Below are 19,950 nucleotides of genomic sequence, written 5' to 3'. Positions count from 1 at the left end.
AACCACTTTGAATGTGGCCCTTATGTAGGACTTCCCCTCCCCACAACAGATATGTGGCACAATTCTCCATCACTTCAAATCCCTCCTTAAAATGCGCCTTTTGTCTCTGATTTACCTTCTGCCCATTCCTGTTGTAGGGCCCTGCAATGCCACCCAAGCCAGGGCAGAAACAAGAATGAGTGCAGTTCCACCCAGCTGCCACTCCGCCAACCCTCACCACCACCACCCCCGCAACCCACAAAAGAGGCAAGCGCAACATTCCACAAGTTAGCTCTTTATTTGGTTCACAAGTGCACAGGAGCGGGTGCTAAACCCACTGGCTGGGAGCGAAGCAGCAGTCGTTGTCTCTGGGGCAGCAACACGACCTGAGGAAAAGGCAAGGGAACATCTGAGAAAGGATGGGATCCCATGAGAAGGGCAGGCTGTAAACACAGAAAAAGCAGGCCAGGCTCAGAGAGGCAGTGTCCATTCCACAGTTCAATGCTTGGCATATGTCTGTCTACTGTTGGCAGGAAAAGGGGTAAAAGTAAAGCTTGACAACATCTGGGTGACAGCCACTTTGGCTGGAAGCTCATCAAGGCAAGAGACCTTCCTTCCACCACAGCAAGGAAAATCACTATCCCTGGGGAAATGCATTCACATAGTGGTTGGACTGAGGACTGTGGCACTGCCTACTGGGAATCCTGGGATGGGTGTATGCAAGGGATCCTGGTCTTACCATGGGCAGCTCTGCCATCCATGATAAGAACCATCTTATCACCCACAGCACAAGATGATGGAAACAATCAGTTCAAGGATGCCAGCACATGGGTCAATGTTCACTCACATCATCAGGAGCTCCATCATTGCTCACCAGCTTGGCTGGAAGAAGATGCCATCTTTTTCAAGGACACCAGCTACCACTTCTGTGGCAAGAGGGCCCTGTAAATCCTTTCCAAGGCATGGTTGTCCATGCCTGCAAGCCCTTCAGCCCACGCTAGAAGAAACTTCTACATAACTGAAGAAACCTCTGGCATCTCCCATCAACTTGGCTCAGTGAGGATGACAGAGAATCCCAAAAGGACCATCTACTTCTGCTTGAGTAGGGGCACCTGCTAGCTCCTACCCCTTGTCCCAAGACAGTGTTGCATGCAGGCAACTCCCAACCCCTTGTTCATTTCTTCTTTTTCTCCTGTGTGCTGGCAAACCAGGAGTCCAGCAACTTCTTACTGTAATAAAGCTGCCAGCCGTGAACCTGCACAGCCACCACAACTAGCAGGTACATGACAGAGACAGCAGAGAAGCCAAAGATGAAGCGATAGGCTTTGCCATGGCGGAACAGCTGCTGTGCCATAGGGAACATCTCCATGCTGCCATAGATGAGAGGTGCCACTGAGAAAAGGCCAGTGCTGATCATGGAGATCACCAGGTAGCTGATGTTGTTCCGTGGAAAGGAGAGAAGGCCGAAGAGTGAAGGGATTATACTGAGCAAGTACGGGTATTCCCACTGGTAAGGCATGGCCACCTGGTCATGGGCCAGTAACTTAAAGTGGGCTGAACACATCTGTGCCACCACCAGTAGCCACAATGCCACCTGCATGTAGATCAACTTCTTAATTTCAGACTTCAGGGACACACTGTGGGAAGCAGAAAAAGAGAGGCAACACATTTAGTAAGGGCTGGGACTAAAAGAAATTACAAACATGTTTATGAGATATAGGACACCAAGCCAAGCCAGTGAGAAACTAGGCAAAGGACAGAAATTAACACATTGAACAGGGTGTTTACCTTCCAGATGTTGTTAAACCTCTATCCCAATATCAGGCTTTGTACCATAGATGGCCCTCATTATTTGCAGGCGTTCTGTTCCTGCCTATTTCTGCGGATAATGAAACCGCAAATAACGAGACCTTGAGTCTATTGGGATTGGGGGGTTCGGTTCCTTGCGCTTTAAAAAAAACACTAAAAAGGCAGGAAGGGGGCAAAAATAAGGGTAGAAAAGCACAGTATATCATTCTCTAGATCTCTAAGACTCCTCCTCCCACACACACACACAAATCATTTTGCTTTAAATCCATGGTGTTGTTTTTAAGAGCCACAAAATTGCTCTGCACTTCAAAATGGTGGCCGGAAATAACACCGGAAGTCATTTCCAGCCACTCGGGAACCACAGATAAGTGAAAATCACCCATATTTCATACTGCAGATAAAGAAACTGGGTTTCCAAGATCCATCAGCAGATACATGAAAACATGACTCGCAAAACCACAGATAACAGTTTCATAGACTGTCATGCTGGGGGAAATTTTGAGTAAATGTTTGCAAGACATTATGTTATTGGCCACACTTCATTCGGTATCCAGTACAGCAGCTGGTATCATTTATTCTCTGGATCAACAGAACACCAAAACACTGAATTTTACAGATTTTTTTTAAAAACCCTGATAGATCTCTATTACAAGTGCTTATAATATATAACAACAATTTAAAAGTGCTGAATCCTCATATAACATTCTTATCACTTAGCACACATATGTCCTATTTTGCAAATGAAACAGTCAAGAGTTTGTAGAGAAATGACCCCCCAGAGATCCAAGAGGCCCAAGTTCAGCCCTTGATCTGTTAGCTTCCATCTCTACAGTGAGCTGTAGTGAACTAAGCTTGGGGGCGGGGGGGGGGGACACTTGATAAAAGCAAAAACGTTTTGACAGCACACACAAGAAAAAAAGCTGCAGATGAGTAGGGTTGCAGTATTTTCAAGGGTCGAGATTTCGATAAACAAGACTTTACAAGAAAGACCAAGTGGCAATTCTGTGTTAGCATGCAGCATTGCCAACTTCTTCTCTGGCAAGGCTCTCACACTTTTAATAGCTGTACTTCAAGCATGAATTCAGCAGAGGAAGCTTTCCCCAGCCTGCAGATACAGTCGGGGTTTCCTCGCCATGTAGTTAAAGGTCCAGGTCGAGAGCCTTGTTGAAACAAACAAAAAACCCGCTGGCGACCTATTAGCAGGTGACTGGCGGATCACTGCAATTGCTCTCCTTCTCTCCCGTCCTATTCTGCCCCCCTCCCCCTTAACGATATCTCTCTATTAAATAACGAAGTCTACAATCTAGCATGTGAGTTTCCTCCACTCACTTCCTGTGGGGGTGGGGAGCGAGGTACCCTAGCAGACGGTGGAAGAAGGCAGGGATTTCTTTCCCAAGCAAGCGACCAGCGCTAAATGGCTATGGGACGCCTCGAAGGGGAATGACTGGGAGAGAGAGGGCGGCCGAGGCAGAGACTCCTGCATGCACCCTGCCACGAGGTTTGGTTTTCCCTTCGCCCCTCCCCACCTCATCTGATAGTGCTCGGCCACGCGCTCCCGGTGCCGGAAGTCGCTGCCGTCGGTTCCTGTGGCTCGAGGACCCGCTCGCGAAGCCATCTTTTCACGAGAGATAGAAAGCCAACGTCAAGAAAGGGGCAGAGTGAAGCGCGCATGCGTGAAAGCTGTTTCAGGCCTCTAGTCTGCTTTACGGCTCCTCCCCGTTCACCTTTCCATGGGCAACAGTGACTGTTTCTTCTCGCTAACTCTAGCCTGTCTGGCCTCTGGAGGATAGGCTCTATGATTTCTGTACTGCAGGGTAGTTTGCTCGCGCGGCTCTTATTGGATGGTTTCTGGCTGGTCTCTACGGCTTTCGCTCAGTACAATCCTTACTCTTGATCCCGCGCGCAGTACGTGTTCCCACGTGTGAAACTACGTTTCCCAGCAGCCCCAGCGCCTGCCTCCTATTGCCTTTGCGCAAGCGCGAATCTGAACGGAGCTTCTCCCGTACCTTTCAGGTCCGACATGTTCCTCCGCTCCTCTCCTGGGCGCCTGCTGTGCGGTCGAAAAAGATCGCAGGCACACTTCAGTGCACGTTCCTGGTAAGGGGTTCGTGAGGAGCAAGAAGGGTGGGCGGGCGAGCGAATAAGCAGAGAGCCTGGTTGTCGGGCAGGGCTTCTACCGTTGTGACTTTTAGCAGCTTTTTGACAGGCAGAAATCCAACAGGGCTGGCTCTTTCCGACATAGAGATGCAGTGGTGAAGGAAGCATCACCGTCTAAACTTCTGACTCTATATCAGGGATTCTCAACGTTGGGTCCCCAGATGTTCTTGGACTTCAACTCCCATAATCCCCAGCCCCAGTGGCCTTTGGTTGGGGATTATGGGAGCTGAAGTCCAATAACATGTGGGGATCCAAAGCTGAGAATCCCTGCTTTATATTATGAATAGAAGCGGCAATGAAAGTGAGCCCAAAATATGAAGATTGTGTTCTGCCTTGGTAGAGATAAAATCATCATCATCATTTTATATCAACTTTCACTGAAAAGTTTTCAAAGCACTTTGCTTTGAAAGCAGATGCACTAAGAGAGTAGTTACTCTTTGTGCATTTAGCAGGGTTACTGGTTGGAAGCTTTTTCTTCTTGCCACACATACACACTTCCCATTTAAAAATATTGCCAATAGGCATATGTATAGGGAAAAGAGTATGCAATTGTGTATGTGCAGAGTGCCCCCCGCCCAACATTGCCACTAAATAAGCACAATCTGACATTAGGAGGAATGGTTTCTGGATCAGATGTCCTTTCTGGGCAAGATTAGTCTTCTGTTTTTTTAACTAAAGTGCAGGGAGGGGCTGTAAATAATAATTTATGTGGACCTGCAGCCCATTTTGTCATCGTCTCTGAGGTTTAGGGGATAGCAAACCCTTTTGTACATCTACTAGTCCAATCCTAAAAATCTTTACTCATAAGTACACTCGTAAATGTACTCCTAAGGAAGTGCTGTGGATTTCAGAGAGATATGGAGAGGGATCTCTTCTGTTCTACTACACTGGCAATATAACACTGACTACCCTGTGAAAGGCTTAGACTAGAGCCTGAGGCAGACAAGGATACGAATTCCTTACATCTGCTACTAGATCAGCAAGGAATTCCCTCTTCTGCTGTGAGTAGTGGGAACTGGTGTCAGGAGAATAGGGAAAAGCAGAGAAGCTTTAAGCTGGCTGCATAGTGCTGGTGGTTCTTACACTTTCTCTTCTTGCAGGTATCAAATGCTGCTGAAGCAAAGAGGCTTGGGGAAGCCAGCAGCAGATGATTTTAGCAGAGTAAGCATCTTGGGGCCAGCAAAGTCACTGGACCGAGAAGAATTGATCAAGTTGCTGGAAGCATCAGTGGTGCATGCAGATGGTATGTGGGCATTTTACATAGGGGGATATTACATTGTGCTCTCCCTGTATCTTAACTTGCTCTGTCAGGGTGGTGGAAGGAGGCTCTCGAGGTATTCCATGGAGACAAACAGAAGGAAGTTGAACGCCAATGTTTGTGCCATTTATCGCACCCTGGTCACCCTGATGTGTATGATTGGTAGTTACTGCATTTGATGTACTGTTTTCTGGTAAGAAATAGCAGATGTTCCTAGGAAAGGCTGTCTCTATCATGAGATCCATTGGGTCATACAAATATAATTTGCAATCCTTTTTAAGAATTAATTCTGCTTAGCCTGTTCCCCTGGCAATGTTCTTAGAATACTCCATTAGGCTGCCCATGCTAGTTCATACAAGCACCTGAACTTATGGCCGTTGCCTTCATGCCCCACTGTGAGCTTCCCAAAAGCCTCTGCTGAGTCACTGTTGTAAAGAGGATGCTGGATTACATGGATGGACCCCTGGTCTGATTCAGCAAAGCTCTACTTAAATAGATCCTGTAACTCTCTAAAGCCAGTTGTGCTCGGTGCAGTTTGTGGTTGAAAGCTACTATACTTAAAATGATTCATATAGACTTGGATTAAACCTGTGGAGACTGGGGATACAGGAATCCAACAAAGAACCTTTGCTACTTAGTAAGTTTTAAGTAGAGCTCTGCTGGATCAGACCAGGGGTCCATGTAGACAATACTGAGCTGGATGGACCAAGGGTTTGACAGCATGAGGCAGTTTCCAATATCCCTTCTTATGGTTCTTCCTATGTTTCCTTCAAATTTCTGAGAACATGCCCAGTGAAATTTGGGGATATGGAAGTTCTCATGAATTGTGCAGAGGGCAGGTTGTTTTCTTTCATAACATTAGAGAAGTGATATAAGCTGATACAAAACACTTTGTGTAAAAGACCAGTTGACAGTAACCCTATTCAACTACTATGTTGTAGTTGTGTTTAGGTCTCTGTGTACTTGTCTGTACACAAGTACATGTGTTTGTGTACACCACTCTGGGCTCCTTGACAAAAGAGTGGGATATAAATCTAACAAGTTCTGGTAAGAAATAATCTGCCTACTTTCCTTTCACTATAATCTTAATTGATAATTACCATCTTCACAAGTCAGCCTTAGACGTTCACATGTCCACCATCTTGAATTGGGGTGGATGGCATCATCACAAACTACACTGTTGAGGTGCCCCTATGTATCTTTCTCTACAACTGTACTAACTTTGGTTCAGATTGGTTAGGAGGTTCACAAGTTAGCCCTTTTGCCCCTCAGACGTTTATGCATATGTCATCTTGAATTGGGGTGGATGACATCATCACAAACTATGCCTTTGAGGTGTCCCTATGTGTCCCTACAGCTGTACCAAATTTGGGCCAAAGTGGTTCCCACTTGCTCCTTAAATGTTTACCACACACATACACACAGGATGCCAGGTAATCTCATACACTTACTTTCCTTAAGGAAAGTAGGCTAAAAATAAATAGGCTAGTGTGTATTCCTGGGCTCCTCTTTGGAGGATTTCAAAATATTGCTGTGGAATCTATTCTGCAAATGTACAAAAATGTATAGAACTTAACTGGTATATTTATCGGGGCAGGGAACGCTTTCTAGTTTGTTCCAGACTAGGCACAGCCTGAGTCTCAGGTTTCATTTTGAACCCCAAACTCCATCTTGGAGTGTGTAGATGGTTGGAAACGAGAGGCTGCTGCTATGACTCCTTTCCTCAGTTGGCCTTAGTGCCCATTCTCCGCCTTGCATATGGCCCTGCCCTGGAGGAAGCCATCAAAGTCCTCTCCGCTCATGGAGTGGAGCTGGCTGCTTCTTAAGTATGATCATTGGCTCCTCCTCTGAGATCAAACGTTTTTCAAACAGCTCTGCAGCTCTCACCTGAATCATTCAGAGCATGACCAACCAAATACAAGAGTTAAATTCAGCATTCTCAGAATGTACTTGCTGGTAGGTCTTGATATGCAAACTGTTCATTGACATTTCCAAAGTAGAGCTATGCCCTCTTGGATGATCAAGATGGAAATGGAAACAATGTGGTGTTCTCTTTATACTACTGCAAGCAATATTGCTTTTAAGTGGAACAGTATTTAAATTGTTCCTAAGCTCTTGGAAAATTGGAGCTGCTTTCACTACCCACAAGGGCATAACATCCTGCTGCTTCCCTGTTCAGGACACCCTTTCTTGTCCAGAGCACAGATTTTATTTCAGCAAGCATTTTTAGATTGAGATTATTGCTGTTGATCATTCTACTTCATTATTTGTTTACCACACATATCTTGCTTTTCCTCCAAAGAGCTCAGAGCAGTGTACGTGGTGGTTTATCCTCACAGCAACCCTGGGAGGTAGGTTAACATAAGAACAGCCCTGCTGGATCAGGCCCAAGGCCCATCTAGTCCAGCATCCTGTTTCACACAGTGGCCCACCAGATGCCGCTGGAAGCCTGCAGGCAGGAGTTGAGGGCATGCCCTCTCTACTGCTGTTACTCCCCTGCATCCTGCCTTTGAGGCTAGAGATGGCCTATAGCCCTCCAAATAGTAGCCGTTGATATGTTCTCCTCCATGAAGTTATCCAAACCCCTCTTAAAGCCTTAATGTTATCCATCTTAAGGTTTAGATGGTTAAGATGGGTTTAAGATTAAACCCATCTTAAAGGTTAAGCTGAGAGATTTAAGAAGTGACCCAGAGTCCTCCAAAGAGGCTCTCCACACAAGCAGGGTGGAGAGCCTGCAGGGGGTTTGTGAGGAGAGCGGGCTTGACCCACTCATGCTGCACACGAGCAGGCAGCTCACCCTGGGCAGCCCACACAATTACCGGCTCCAACACGGGCGGCGGGGAGGTCCCCGGAAGTCCCAGAATGCCTCAGAGCAGAGCATTCTGGGGAGCCTCCCCGATGCCAAGAGGCTTGTTGTAGCATCCCTGTCGGTGGTGGTGGGTTTCTCCTCATGAGTTGCCACAGCGTGGAGCTGCAACACACGACCAAAAAAACCTGAGGTGAGCGTAGTGCGTGCTCCGCTAACCACGTTTAACAGTGGGGTGGGGATTTAAGAGGGCTGGCTTCTGGGAGCTGTGTGGCTCCTGTTGCAACACACGAGCTGCAGAAACCGGGCTGAGCTCCCTTCGCCCGGTTTCTGATGCTTGTGAGAATAGCCTCATAGAGTTTCATGTCTGACTGGGAATGTGAAGCTGGGCCTCCCCAATCCTAGTCCAGCACCCTAACCACTACACCACATGAACTGCCAGTAGCTTCTACGCTACTGTCTCTTCACTGGTGTTATTGTGATTATATAAATATTGTTTTATGAATTTGTATTATGTCTACGTATATTTTAACCAATAGCATTGCGAGTTGCCTTGAGTGTATTATGGAAATTAATAAAGTTAGAAAGAGAAGGATAGCAATAGCACTTACATTTATATACCGCTCTATAGCCAGAGCTCTCTAAGTGGTTTACAATGATTTAGCATATTGCCCCCCAACATTCTGGGTACTCATTTTACCGACCTCGGAAGGATGGAAGGCTGAGTCAACCTTGAGCCCCTGGTCAGGATCGAACTTGCAACCTTCTGGTTACAGGGCGGCAGTTTTACCACTGTGCCACCAGGGGCTCTTCCGGCTGAGATTAGAGCTGCTCCATCCCTGTTGGCTTTTAGGATACCTCTGGAAAGGAATGGGAGTGGGGACTGTGGACAGGGAGCTCAACTTAGCATGGAAGTCCCAGTCCAGGGCTGCTCAACTTCGGCCCTCCTGCAGATGTTGGCCTACAACTCCCATAATCCCTGGCTGTTGGCTACTGTGGCTAAGGATTATGGGAGCTGTAGTCCAAAAACAGCTGGGGGGGCCCAAAGTTGAAGAGGCTTGTTCCAGTCCCTGGAGTCTTAAAATCCCGTATCATCCCTGCATTCTCAGTTGTAGCAGTTTTGGAATTTTTCTTCTATACTTGGTAGGCTTGGATTGAATACACTAATTCTGGGCCCTCATTTCTGAAGCTATTGGTTGCTTTGGGTTTCAGGTACACTTGTGGCTATCAACAAACCCCCAGGCTTGCCTGTGACAGGTATGTATGTCTGTGGGGCTGGGGCAGCTGTGCTCTGTGAATTAGACAAGTGAAATACAATACTATTTCTCTCTGCCTGCTTCATCAGGCAATGGCATAATGCCTGCCTTGAGACAGTAATGGGCTGGATGAGGGATAACAAAACTAAGACTGAATCCAAACAAGATGGAGGTGCTCACGGTAGGAAGCCGCGCTTCAGGAAATGGGATAAATCTGCCTGTTCTGGATGGGGTTACACTCCCCCAGAAGGAACAGGTTCGCAGTTTGGGAGTACTTCTGGACCCAACCCTCTCTCTGATACCTAAGATGGAGGCGGTGGCCAGGAGTGCTTTCTATCAGCTTCAACTGGTTCGCCAGCTGCACCCTTTCCTGGAAGTGAATGACCTTAAGACTGTGGTGCACTTGTTGGTAACCTCCAGGCTTGACTACTGCAATGCATTCTACGTGGGGTTGCCTTTTTACATAGTCAAGAAACTGCAATTGGTACAGAATGCTGTTGCCAGATTGGTCTTTGGGATGCCCCGTAGAGACCATATTAAAGATCTAAAGGATCTACACTGGCTACCAATAGGTTTCCGAGCAAACTACAAAGTGCTGGTTATTACCTATAAAGCCCTTAATAACTTGGGCACAAGGTATTTAAGAGAACATCTTCTTCGTTATGAACCCTGCTGCTTATTACGATCTTCAGGGGACGTTTATCTGAGGGTGCCGCCGGCTCTTCTGGTGGCAACTCAAAGGCGAGTCTTCTCTGTAGTTGCCCCTGGGCTATGGAACGCACTTCCGGCTGAGATTAGAGCTGCTCCATCCCTGTTGGCTTTTAGGAAACAGCTGAAGACATATCTCTTCAGCCAAGCTTTTTAGTTAGTTGATGTGGTTTTATGGTTATTTTAATTTGATCTTTTAACTGGTTTTTTTTAATGCTGTAACTGTCTAGAGACTTTGGTAGTGGGTGGTATACAAATTTGTTAAATACATAAATAAGGAGCCAGATATACTGGAAGGACAAGTCTGCTTCCAAAGTGAAAGTGGGGCAGGCAGATCAGCTACAGTGTGGCAGGGCAAACCAACACCTGCCACATCAGGAAAGGCAGTGAGCAGAGTAATGCAAGGCCCTGGCACTGACCAATTGTATCTCCTCCTCCTCCTCCTCCTCCTGCTCCTCCTCCAGGCAAACCAGGGGAGCTGACTCTGCTGTCTCTTCTACCAGATCTAAGCTGGAAACTAGACCACACGGAGGATCTCCAGGTGATCAAAGCTGCAGGAAAGTAAGGAGCTGAGCAAGGCATGGGCAGTTGGTTCTAGGAAGAACCACAGTGGGATGTGTGCAGGACGGATTAGTGATGGGTTCCTCAGTGCTCGCAGGGTCAGTCTTTTCCCACCAGGCCAAGTCAGGCAATAAGGGTGTGGGGGAGGCATCGCTGCCCTGCCTCTGCCTGTGTTCTCTGTAATTTTTTTCATCTGTGTGTGGAATGAGTTTTGTTCTGGGCAGCAGTATCAAGGCTGTGTGTGTGCATGTGCATTCAACCTGACCGGGGTCTAAAATTGCCTGAGTGGACATTAAAAAAACACGTGCACGCCTTAGAGGGAACTCTGCTGTCCGCCCATCTGCCTGCCCACTCCTCCATCGCCTCTCTTCATGGCCACTGTTGCTCCTTGCCTCCTCCTCCTTCTGGGTGATGCAGGGAGCGCTGCTGTGTGCCATTGGGAGGTTGGTAGAGTGGGAAGTGCAGTGCTAGTAGAGGTTGGGGGTCGGGACAAAGAGTGGGGATCCGCACTTACCATGTGCTGCCAGGGTAGGGGTGGTTGTGGAGAAACATCAGTGCGCTTTGTGCACCTGCACTGCAGGGAGAAGAATGGTGAGCACCATGCACCTCCTCATGAGACAGGGGCTTGGGCTGGCACTAGAAGTGGGATCATCATCATCAAGAAATCATTGTTTTCTAATCCATCTCTATCACAGGGCTGCTCAGCTTTGGCCCTCCAGCTGTTTTTGGATTACAGCTCCCATAATCCCCAGCCACAACAGTCAATAGCCAGGGATTATGGGAATTGTAGGCCAACATCTGCAGGAGGGCTGAAGTTGAGCAGTCCTGCAGTCTATCATGTCTCCCTGTTTAGTCACCTTTTTCTAAACTAGAAAGCACAAAATATTGTAGCCTTTTCTCATAGTGAAGAGAGTGTCCTTGAGATGCTGTAGGGATCCCCATAGTACAAAGGTTAAGCAGAAAACTGTGTTCTGGGACTCAGGCTTGAGAGTGAAGCCATAGAGAGCCAGGGAGTTATTTGGAGGAAGCTGCTCTTGTGTAGAGCTGACACCAGCCCTCTAATCTCCTTCCCAGCTCTCTTAGTTATGTTGTCCTCTCCTCCAAAACACCACCACCTCACTTGCCCTGGGGAGGTGGAGAGGCCTGTGATTGGCTTTTACAAGGCAAGAGACCTAATTGTTCAGGGTAATGGAAAGGAAAGTGGTACTGTGGAGACAGCATATCTTTTAGCACCAGCACTTTGCAAGGTGTTGTGGTACATAGAATGGGTAGCAGGTGTCTCTACAGGGATTCGGTGCTCCTGTCATGTTTGTGCTTGCATATTCCCAGTGTATTGGAAAGATCTTCAAGCCGCTAAACATTGCTGCTCCCTCTTCTATCCTGCAAAACCAGTTTTGGCTGTTCCCTTTCCCACCAATCATCCAATGCCATCTGGTGCAAAGGGTCTTTCTGTTCATGCAGCAGCTAATTGACTGCATTGCTTGGTTTCCAGTGGCCTGGGTAAAAAAACAACCAGCTGAGGGAGATGGTGAGACTCCTTTCTCACCATCTGCTCTCTATGGAGCAGCTGTCAAAGTACTAACTGGAAGTAAACCATGGCTAGCAATTCTGTCTGACAGTGGGGGAAATTCTGAAGTTGGGCATGCGTTTAAATCTCATCTCAGCCGTGGATTCATTGAGCAGCCGTAAGCAAGTAACTGTTTTTCTGCCTCCGTATTCTGTCCATACCATGGGAATATTAATGGCTTATCTCAGCAACCTAAGGATTACGAAGCACTTTGTATCTCCCTAGGGAAAGTTCTGGACTGGTTCTGCTCTCAGGTTGTCAGAGCACTGTCCAGCATCTCCGGGACTTCTATATCAAGTGTCAAAGAACAGGACGTCCAGCTGCTACCTACTAGTGCGTAAGACTTTCTCAGTTCTTCCTGTTTCTACTAGGGGATGGGGGGGGGGGAGAGAAAGAAAGGGCTATAAGGTACCATTCTGCCTTCCCCATTTCTCTCCAAGCAGAGAATTGTAGAATTGGGCAGTGTGCGTGTGCGTGCGCGTGCATGCATGTGTGTGAATGCTGGGCCTGACAATACGCTCTCTCTTCGCAGTGCTGTCACTACCAGAATCCCGGCAGCCTCGGAAGGGGAAGTTTGCACAGGCCTCAAGCTGAAGCAGGTTGAAGATTTTGTCCTGGTGAGAGGATTAACAGGGCTATGGCTCTAGGAGAGTTGCTGCTGCTGGGGGCAGCAGGTCCAGTGTTCACTCTTATTTTCCCCCCATCTGTGTGCAGAATGAGTTTTGTTCTGGGTGGCAGTATCAAGGCATGTGTGCACACGTGCTTTCAGAGTGGGGCCTTCTTGATTCAGCCTGAGCGGGATCTAAAATTAACTGAGCGGACATCAGAAGTGTGTGTGCGCGCACACACATGCACATGCCAGAGGGAGCACTGAGCAGCCCCAGCCCCCAACCATTGTGCAGTAGAGTCCCTGCAGGGGAAGCGCTAGCCCCAAAGGAGTCCTGACACTTTTGGTCCTGCCTCATCTGGGATCCAGCGGTCTGGACTGGGCATAGGGGTTGCTGTGACTGTCGCGCTGCTGATGTGACCCAGGGAACGGGCTGACTTGTGTCCTCGGTGTGGTTGCAGGTGGTGCCCATGGCTTCCCCATCTCGTCAGAGCTTCCAGAGGAAGGAGGTGAAAAGGACATTGACGTGCTTCAGGGTGCTGGACTCGCATGACGGCTGTGCCTTGTTGCAGCTGCAGCCGTTGACAGGTGTGGTACAGAGCAGCAGCCGTGGCACAGGCCCCTAAGGAGCCACTGGGAGGGGTGTTGTGAGGGGGGAGGCCAACGAGAAACGGGCAGCAGCAAAAAGTGAGCAGTTCCACTCCTGGATCAGCTCAGTTAGCTGCACTCCATCCAGTCATGGACCCGGTTGCCGTCCTAGCCCAAGATTAAGGCCGTGCCGCATTTGATCTGCGACCTGACGTAGCAAACCTGTGGCCTTGTTTTTCTAATGGTTAAGTCTCCAGTCTTCAGAGAAACATTTGAGTTGTGTGAGCACTGTTTGAAATGCTTAGAAACCAGATGAGCCTTTGGCAGGCCTCTGTGTGGGTCGGGGATGAGGCTTCTGTGCCCAGTTTATCTCCTCCCCCCTCCTCAAGGCTCTTAGTCCCTTCTGCTCCCCACATTTAAGCCTCATTTGGTTTCTTTGCTCGTATGACTCCATTCCCTGCTCTTATTCCTAGCCTTGCTTCCTAGAAATGCTTGCTGTAACTCCATGCCTTGCCCTCTGCCATTCTGCCTCTTTTTAGCACTTGAAAATCGTGCCACACGCTGCAACAAAACAGTGTCATTTGGCATGATTTATTCGCAATGTCAATTTTAAAATTTCTTGGCTGCAGAATCGGGCTGTGGTCATTTTTTATTTTGGACACTCTACATCTGTCCTGCTCAAAAGTCCTGAAGAGAGCTAGGGCTGCGGGTTACATTGTGCGTATTCACCTGATGCTCTCATGTGAGGCGTCCTCACCTCTCACTTCTCTCTCCGGCAGCCTTCACTGGCCAGCTCCTGGTGCATCTGACACTGATCCTGAGCCCGGCACTAGGGGATCATCTGTATTCTTCTCGTGTGGGGACAGTCCTGGGGGAGCCCTTCCTCCTGCCTGCTGAGACTACCCTGCCTCGTGTACAGGTACCAGATAGTGGAACTGTTGCTGTCTAACCTGGTGCTACAGATCTCTAGAGCCACTTAACAGGGTAGCGGAGAGAAGCTGATGTGCCAGTGTCATTTCAAAATAGATTTGTTCCTCTGTTTCCAGAAACATTGGACTGTAACTCAGGACATAGTAGCAGCAATAGAGCTTGATATGAAGGCTTCTGTATGTGCTTGATATGAAGACTTGCTGTCATTTTTATCTTTGACTTGCTCTAGAACATTTTGTATTCTGTCTTACATTCACACTTTTGTTTGCATACCAAGACATGCAAGCAGAGTACGCTCACACAGAGTTTTCTCCGTGATTGGTTGATTTTCTCTGTGAGCTTGGTGTTGAATCTCCAAGGCTGAAGCTGCTCCTGGGAATGAATGAGGAAAAGAAGGTGTCTTCCTTTTTATGGTAAACCTCCAAATCAGGCTCTGCCCATCATCATTAAAGTGCTAAGACTGACTGACACAACTTGTAGAGAAAAGGGTGGGCCATGGCAAAAGCAGCATGTGACCTCATGATTCGGAAGCAGGATGAGGAGTTGCAAGGGGCTAGAAGGCAAGTCGGTCTTACATGGCTCCCTACATGTGGACTAGGGAGTCCAGGTTTGGTCTTGTAACATGCCAGGATCAGAACTGAGGTGCGTCTCATTTGGAATTCTTCTTGGTTGCATTGAAACAAAACTTATCCCCAGGGCCGGTGCTAGGGGTTCTGGCCCCCCCCCCGCAACCTATAAATCGCCACCACCCCGCGCCCCATTTATTTTTAAAAACTGAGCAGAATGAGTTCTGTTCTGAGTGGCAGTATCAAGGCAGTGTGCACACATGTGCATTGTGTGCCACTATAGATAATAAAACACACGCACATTCCAGAGATATGAAAGGAAAAATGTATTTTACAATTCTATTATATTTATAAAATCGGAGCATATACATTGCAAAGAATAATATCTTTTTGGAAAGGGTTTCAATTCCTACTTGGGAATTTTTTCAGTGAGACACACAACTTTACAATATTATTCCATTTGTATGATAGGTGATGATCCTTCCAGAAAAAAATATTGGGAAGAAAACGGTTGGGTACTTCCAACATAGGGGAGAGCTGGCACCAGTATCTCCATTTGAGAAGGAGCCATTAGCATTATATGTTTAGCCTGGAGACAAGAAGGCTCAGGAGGAACATCTCTGCACTCTTTCACATCTCCTAAGGGCTATGGCATAGAAGGCAGAGTATGGGTGCTCTCTGCCTGCCCCAAAGAGCAAGAAAAGATCTTATGGGCTTAAGTTACAGGAGGGCAGATGTCAGAGCACATTAGGAGAAGCTTCTTAATGGTCAGAGCAGTCTAGCAACAGAATCAATTAACTGGAGAAAGGGTGGGTTCTCCCTAGCTGGAAGTCAACAGGCAGAAGCTGGACAGCCCCTGCTGCGATTGCTCTGCTCTGGATTTCCTTCAGTGAGCACAGGTTGATCTAGATCGCCTCTGTGGATCCCTCCAACTCCAGGAAGGGCTTCAATATTCGCTTGCAATACTGGAATATTAAACTGGGCCACGCCATATCACTTTCCCTTTATAACTACTCTAGCTGGCAAAGTACAGATCAGTGTTCCCTCTAAGGCATACGCACGTGTGCACACTCACAAGTTTTATGATATCAGCTCAGTTAGTTTTAGATCCCACTCAGGTGTTGTTGCACATTTTTATGCCCCATACATAAATCTTTGCAGGGCAAAATTCTGCCCCATCACATAACTTTAAAAGAGGTTTTCCTTTTCTAATAACAGCTTAGTAGAACCCAGTGCACATTCTCACACTTTTAAGTGCTAATGTCATTGATGGGAAAGAGATTGTGTTTCTGTGGAAGCTAGTTGACATTCTGGATGAAGCAACTTGATCTGAGAATACTTACTTTGACTGTTTCTATGGACAAGAGGCTCTAAATATCTGCAAACGTTTCTGCACATCAGTGTGTCATGCACAGAATGATTGTGCATGACACACTCCGGTACCACCGTTATCATCATTTTTCACTGCCTTTCATATAGATAGAGGTCCAGTTGACTCTAACAACAGAACAAGCACTAAAACTGGTCTTGGATTGTACCACTTTAGACTGCAGGTGTGGGATGGCATGATTTTTATTAAATAATATTTTTATTAGACAGTTAAACCACAGCATACAGATGCCTTACCATGTTCAAGCTAAACAGAAATTAAAAAACAACAATGAGGGGGTGGCCTGTCTTTGTCCAACAATCCTTGAGCAAAGTTCACTCCTCGATGTCACTCCTCAGTGACACAAAGAGAGGGTGCCAAGCACTTGGGCTAGACGGATCCTTCCATTCATTCCATTCCCTGTGTGTGAGTCCTGCAACCCTCAAGGATGTATTTTTGGAAGCACATTGGACTGTTGGGGGGTTGGCAGAAATCACCCCTGCCCTGTTATGCGTGAGAAAATTGTTTGGGTACACACAACATTAAGTCTGGATGTCGGCTAATGCAAATATTAATATCAATAGAATACCATGGCACAATTGGCAAATGCGATAGTCAAATGTGAAACATGTTAACGAAGTGGGAGTAAGGGTGAAAGAAAGAGGAGGCAGGAGCAAGCAAAGCTGCTTTCAGATGCTGCCTCAGAACAGCCCCTGGGAGTCTCTGGCCCCTCCCCAAGCAAGACTGTTGAAAGGACTGTGTCGCTTTCATTTCTCCTTGCTAAAAGGGTGCTGCAAATGCCAGAGAAGGGAAGTGGGAGGTGGCAGGGGATGGGGAGGAAGATTTCTCATTGTGAAAAAGCTGATCTGTGTTCATAGATGATCTGAGGCAATAAGCCAAGGCTGGGAGAAAGAGAGAGGCAGCAATGAGAAAACTTGATTAGCATAATGATGATCAGAAGGAAGCAAACCCACCATCTCCCCACATGCCTCCTTTTCCTTTCTACCAAAGCCTCACACATGGAAAGAAGCTAGGGTGGGTGTTAAAAGTCCCTGACTTTGCTCCCAAAGTTTGCGCGCGCGCACACACACACACAGTAAACCCCTATACTCCCCATCCCCAAACCAGCCAAAACTTACCCAAGAACGGGATGACAACTCAACCCCCCCACCTTACATGCCCCGAAGAACACTAGATCTCCCCACCCCACTCCACACCAGCAGAAGTTTACTTTGCCCTCTTTACTTTTTACATTTGGTAGACCAATTAGTAAAGTGCTTCTCCTCCTTCCCACCCCCGCACATGCTGCCTGCTTGGGCTCCTCTCCCTCACTGAAAGCCTGGGGAAAGAGACAGCTCTCAGGCGCAGGCAGGTGCCCCAGAGTGAGTGCTCCCCTGGCCTGTTGAGCAAGCAAGAGCAGGAGGGAGCAAGCAAGCTCAGCGAGCGCCCCCTCCCTGGAGCAGCCAGCAGGCGCCGAGTAAGGGCACAACGGGGATGGGAGCAGCCGACGCCCCCGAACATCGGTGCCCCACTGCAATGCGGCTTTTGCTTACTGCATCGCGCCGGCCCTGCTTATCCCTCGAGATCACTCCTGTCTTGACTTCAGTGTGGATGTGGTAGATATGGACTAGGAGCTTGTAGAGTGTCGAGTCATCTGGAAATGGGAATAGTCATTACCTATTTTCAGAATTAGATGTTGTATGAGCCAGTGAAGTTGGGGGTCAATCTAGAGGTGGAGTGGCTGTAGCTCAGTGGCTGAGCACCTGCTTTTTAGGTGGAAGGTCCCAGACTCGATCCCTGGCATCTCCAGGTAGGACTAGAGTTCAGACTCCCTGTCTGAACTATGGGGGGTTACCAGTCAGTGCAGAGAATACTGAGCTGGAGGTATCAAGTGTTTATGACTCAGTATAAGGCAATTTCATGTGTTCATATTATGCAGGAGCTCAATATCTATCTATATTTATGAATCCACAAAATCCATACATACAATAAAATTGAATGCAGTCAAAACTATAGTAGTAAGAGAACTAACACCAGTAGCCAAAGTCAACCAGGGGAAGCAAGGAAAATCTCTGCAGTGGTCAATGGCCCAACTTCCGATTGCAGGGGTACCTGGAGGAGAGCCTCTGAGGACACTCTGAGTGAGTGAACAGGCAGCTTTGGTTGGTACAAGGCCATTCTTCAGGTACCTTGACTCCAGTCCATTGAGAGTCAGTCAGGGCTGACTCTAACCACCCCACACACTGTTTTGAAAATTGGGGAAGTGGTGCAGGGGGAGAGTGGTTTAACCCTTGATTTAAATCCCTAATCAAACCTTCCCTCCCCCTGGTGGTTGCAAAAGATAGGTCCCATATGGGCCACGCCCTTGATCTTCAAAGCAGATGCATGGGGTTGCCAATTATGGGGGGCTGGGGGGGGAATAGGTGGAAGCTCTTGATCATGGCTCTCCTGTGTCGCATCAAGATTTGGTACAATATTGTGCTTGGGCACCAGACATCCGAGTTCAGATCCCTGCTTACCAGCAAGCTCACTGTCTGGCCCAGCAAGTCACTGTTCACCTGCTTTATGCAGCTTCCCAGTTTGTCATAAGGATAAAATGAGACTGTTACCTACTGTTGGGTTAGAGTGGCAACCCACCCACCCCCTCAGACCAGTAGTGAAATAACAGACTGTAAACATTTTACTACAGAAGCGGTTAACAATAATAATTCCCTTTTCTCCTTCTTGGTAGGTCCTGGGTGAGTCTTTGCTGCGCAAGCTTCACCTGCAGCAGCAGCAGGTGCACCGTTTGCCACTTCACCTCCACCTGCACCAGCTTCTCCTCCCTGGTGCCAGGTCTTCCTCTGACAAGGTGCTCACAGCTCCTCTGCCAGCCTTTTTCTCAAGGACACTTTCTTTACTGGGGCTTGCCTTGCCACAGGACCAGAGCAAGCAATGAAAAGACAGTCATGACATCTTCCCTAAGAGGTGGAAGTGCTAGCCTTGAAGCCAGGAAGAGCTCTCTCTGGCATGGAAAGGAGGCCTCTACCTGCAGAAAGGCAGGACAAAGTTGCCCCCTGCTGGCAAAATGGTCCCAGATTTGCTGAAGGAGGCTGTATAAGGGAAACTTGCCAACACAGAACTCTGCTGGCAGTGTTTCAGGACTCGTTGCAGCTTCAGTTTTTAGGAACATGGTGTGCCCTGAGCAATAGAACCTCAATGGACTCCTAACCACCAACCCTACAGGGTGTCGGTTGGGGTAGGGGGTGCCTTTGGCAGCATACATTGATCGCCAACGTTGTGTGCAGTTCAGAGGTTAGGCTCACTTCAACTGCAAATCCCATTGACTTAAGTGGGATTTATGCATCTCTTACATTCTATGGATTACACATTGTCTTCGTGCTTCCTGGAAGAAGCCTCAATGGTAGAGTCCGCGTCCATGTGTTCAGTAAGTTGCGTGCCATAGGGGCCCCTTGGCCACATGAGACCTTGAGCAGCAGCGAAGCTCATCTTGACAATGATGCTGGCATATAGTCTGATGTGAAGTCGGCCTCTTTCCTTCATAATACCTGCATCTGCTGTGTGAAAGTCATAGTCCTGAAAACTGTGCAGAGGAGAGGCTTTGAATCTTGTTTTTTTAATTTAAATGTTGCTATAAACAGTTCGTGTCTATCCAGCATCTTTTATTGAATCAAGAATATTTACTTATTTTATTTCAAATGGTTTCTGTCTTGCTTTCCCACCTTCAAAGCAGCTCACAACAAATAACTTTACGTTTTAATTACATCAATTGTCCTTAGTATGAAGAAG

The 19,950-nt window shown here is 47.6% G+C and overlaps 2 protein-coding genes across 6 annotated transcripts; one reads left to right on the top strand and one right to left on the bottom strand.

Annotated features, from left to right (window-relative positions):
- Nucleotides 1-258: 258 nt before the first annotated feature.
- JAGN1 (jagunal homolog 1) lies at nt 259-3,450 on the bottom strand. Of its 3 annotated transcripts, none has more exons than XM_053301598.1 (2): nt 3,315-3,450; nt 259-1,616 (listed from the first exon to the last, which is right to left on the bottom strand). In XM_053301598.1, exons 1-2 carry the CDS (start codon nt 3,401-3,403, stop codon nt 1,154-1,156), a joined length of 552 nt encoding a protein of 183 aa, XP_053157573.1. In that variant the 5' UTR covers nt 3,404-3,450; the 3' UTR covers nt 259-1,153. The 3 variants fall into 3 exon arrangements, with proteins under 3 accessions (XP_053157573.1, XP_053157574.1, XP_053157575.1); XM_053301599.1 differs by lacking the exon at nt 3,315-3,450 and adding an exon at nt 3,118-3,257; XM_053301600.1 differs by lacking the exon at nt 3,315-3,450 and adding an exon at nt 1,768-1,941.
- RPUSD3 (RNA pseudouridine synthase D3) lies at nt 3,141-19,853 on the top strand. 3 transcript variants are annotated; one of them, XM_053301595.1, is made up of 10 exons: nt 3,141-3,286; nt 3,802-3,885; nt 5,046-5,188; nt 9,222-9,266; nt 10,438-10,534; nt 12,327-12,434; nt 12,634-12,718; nt 13,170-13,296; nt 14,076-14,215; nt 18,893-19,853. In XM_053301595.1, the coding sequence occupies exons 1-10, from the start codon at nt 3,270-3,272 to the stop codon at nt 19,097-19,099; spliced, it is 1,053 nt and encodes a 350-aa protein (XP_053157570.1). In that variant the 5' UTR covers nt 3,141-3,269; the 3' UTR covers nt 19,100-19,853. The 3 variants fall into 3 exon arrangements, with proteins under 3 accessions (XP_053157570.1, XP_053157571.1, XP_053157572.1); XM_053301596.1 differs by lacking the exon at nt 3,141-3,286 and adding an exon at nt 3,463-3,602; XM_053301597.1 differs by lacking the exons at nt 3,141-3,286; nt 3,802-3,885 and adding an exon at nt 7,506-7,554 and having other exon boundaries at nt 5,051-5,188.
- The last annotated feature ends 97 nt before the right edge of the window (nt 19,854-19,950 follow it).

This window comes from Hemicordylus capensis, chromosome 2 (genome assembly GCF_027244095.1).
Source record: "Hemicordylus capensis ecotype Gifberg chromosome 2, rHemCap1.1.pri, whole genome shotgun sequence".
Classification (NCBI taxonomy): Eukaryota; Metazoa; Chordata; class Lepidosauria; order Squamata; family Cordylidae; genus Hemicordylus; species Hemicordylus capensis.
This window is presented reverse-complemented; position numbering and strand designations above follow the sequence as displayed.

Excerpts from the sequence above, each read along its gene's own strand:
- RPUSD3 (XM_053301595.1), top strand. Across the intron at positions 10,535-12,326 it reads GTGATCAAAGCTGCAGGAAA|GGAAAGTTCTGGACTGGTTC; the intron begins GTAAGGAGCTGA and ends GTATCTCCCTAG. Across the intron at positions 13,297-14,075 it reads GCAGCTGCAGCCGTTGACAG|CCTTCACTGGCCAGCTCCTG; the intron begins GTGTGGTACAGA and ends TCTCTCCGGCAG.
- JAGN1 (XM_053301598.1), bottom strand. The coding sequence starts at position 3,403 with ATGGCTTCGCGAGCGGGTCCTCGAGCCACAGGAACCGACGGCAGCGAC. Across the intron at positions 1,617-3,314 it reads GCCGAGCACTATCAGATGAG|TGTGTCCCTGAAGTCTGAAA; the intron begins GTGGGGAGGGGC and ends TGCTTCCCACAG.